The sequence below is a fragment of the Pterocles gutturalis genome, unplaced genomic scaffold (genome assembly GCF_000699245.1).
Source record: "Pterocles gutturalis isolate BGI_N339 unplaced genomic scaffold, ASM69924v1 scaffold28388, whole genome shotgun sequence".
Classification (NCBI taxonomy): Eukaryota; Metazoa; Chordata; class Aves; order Pterocliformes; family Pteroclidae; genus Pterocles; species Pterocles gutturalis.
The window spans coordinates 5,817-7,451 of record NW_010121328.1 but is presented as its reverse complement, the minus strand read 5'-3'; the positions used below and the strand labels follow the sequence as shown (position 1 = coordinate 7,451).

Sequence of the window (1,635 nt, the reverse complement as noted above, 5' to 3'; positions counted from 1 at the left end):
CGAGCGAGGGGACCCCAGGCCTGGCCTGACCCCAAGAAGGGCCCCAAATATTCCACCCCCCAGCCCAAGGCAGGAGTCAGCGGACTTTCCCCATCAGCTCCCCCGGGAAGGCTCTTGCAGCATCGCCTGGACGTCCCCAGGCCACGCGGGTGGAAGATCCCCGTCACCGGCCGCCTGCGCAAGAGCCCGAGCCAGCAGCCAAGGGTGTCTCCGCATTCCTCCGTCCCCCCCGGTGCCTCGGAGCAGAGCTCAGGCTGGCAGCGAGGAGCCACCCTGGCCCCAAAACCAGCCCAGAGGCACCCAAAGCCAGCGCAGGGGGGGTGAGGTTTGCCCTCTGCTCCCACTGCCGCCAGCACTCCATGTTCCAGCCTTTCCCCGCCTTGGCACTCCGGCCACGCATGGCTGCTGATCCCCCCCACCGCCAGGGCCAAAAGCCACCCCTGTGCATGTCCCCGGTCCCCAGTGGGATGTGCTGTGTCCCTGTTCGTGTCCCCAGTCCCCAGTGGGACATGCTGTGCCCCTGTTCATGTCCCTGGTCTCTATCAGGATGTGCTGTGCCCGTTTGTGGTCCCCAGCAGGACGTGCCATGTCCCTGTTCACGTCCCCAGTGGGACATGCTGTATCCCTGTTCATGTCCCCAGCCCCCAGTGGGATGTGCCATGCCCCTATGCGTGTCCCCAGTGGGACATGCTGTGCCCTTGTTCGTGTCCCCAGTGGGACATGCTGTGCCCGTTTGTGTCCCCAGCCCCCAGTGGGATGTGCCATGCCCCTATGCATGTCCCCAGCCCCCAGTGGGACATGCTGTGCCCCTGTTCGTGTCCTCAGTGGGACGTGCCATGTCCCTGTTCATGTCCCCCAGTCCCCAGTGGGATGTGCCATGCCTCTATGTGTGTCCCCAGTCCCCCATGGGACATGCTGTGCCCCTGTTTGTGTCCCTGGTCCCCCGTGGGATATGCTGTGTCCCTGTTCGTGTCCCCAGTGGGATGTGCCATGCCCCTATGTGTGTCCCCAGTCCCCCGTGGGACATGCTGTGCCCCTGTTCGTGTCCCTGGTCCCCAGCAGGATGTGCCATGCCCCGAGAAGGGCCCTGGGATTGCCCCGTGCCCGGACAGAGCAGGGAACCCTGCCGCAAGGTGCGTTACCAGCGTTTGTCTCCTCTTCCCTCTTCTCGTTCCGCGTCTCCCCTCCCGACAGCTTCTCCTGGCCCTTCTCCGCCTCCCCCTTGTCCTTCTCCACCCCGGCTTTGTTGGCTTTCTGGATCGCCTCCATCTTTGGTCCCAGGACGCGCGACTTCAACCGGGTGTAGACCTCGGCAGCTTTCTCCATCACGTCCTTGTTCGCTTTATAGCGACGGATCTGCACCAGGAAGAGGGAGAAGGGACGCCCTTGGAGCTGGGTTGGCCCGGGTGGGCTCCTCGCTCCCTCCAGGGACGGACTCAGCCCTCGGCTCTACCTTTTTCAGCGTCGCCACCACGTCGGTGTGCTTCTGGAGGATGTGAGAGGTGACCTGGAGCGTGCCCAGCTCCTCTAGTGCGTTCAGACACCGCTTGATGTCCTGCAAAAGGATGGCACCCAGATCAGAAGCTGCTTGGATTTCTCCCTGTGGGCACCTGGGGCAGTCCCAGCATCCAGAAA

At 64.0% G+C, this 1,635-nt stretch overlaps 1 protein-coding gene across 1 annotated transcript in view; it reads right to left on the bottom strand.

Annotated features, from left to right (window-relative positions):
* Positions 1 to 1,142: 1,142 nt before the first annotated feature.
* Positions 1,143 to 1,635, bottom strand: part of LOC104464492 (hepatoma-derived growth factor-related protein 2) — a gene marked incomplete at both ends in the record, with an annotated part of 6,207 nt that continues 5,714 nt past the window's right edge. Inside the window, 2 exons of the mRNA XM_010077212.1 lie at positions 1,143 to 1,356; positions 1,454 to 1,555. Coding sequence (XP_010075514.1) covers positions 1,143 to 1,356; positions 1,454 to 1,555 — 316 coding nt within the window. The remainder of the gene's footprint in view (positions 1,357 to 1,453; positions 1,556 to 1,635) is intronic.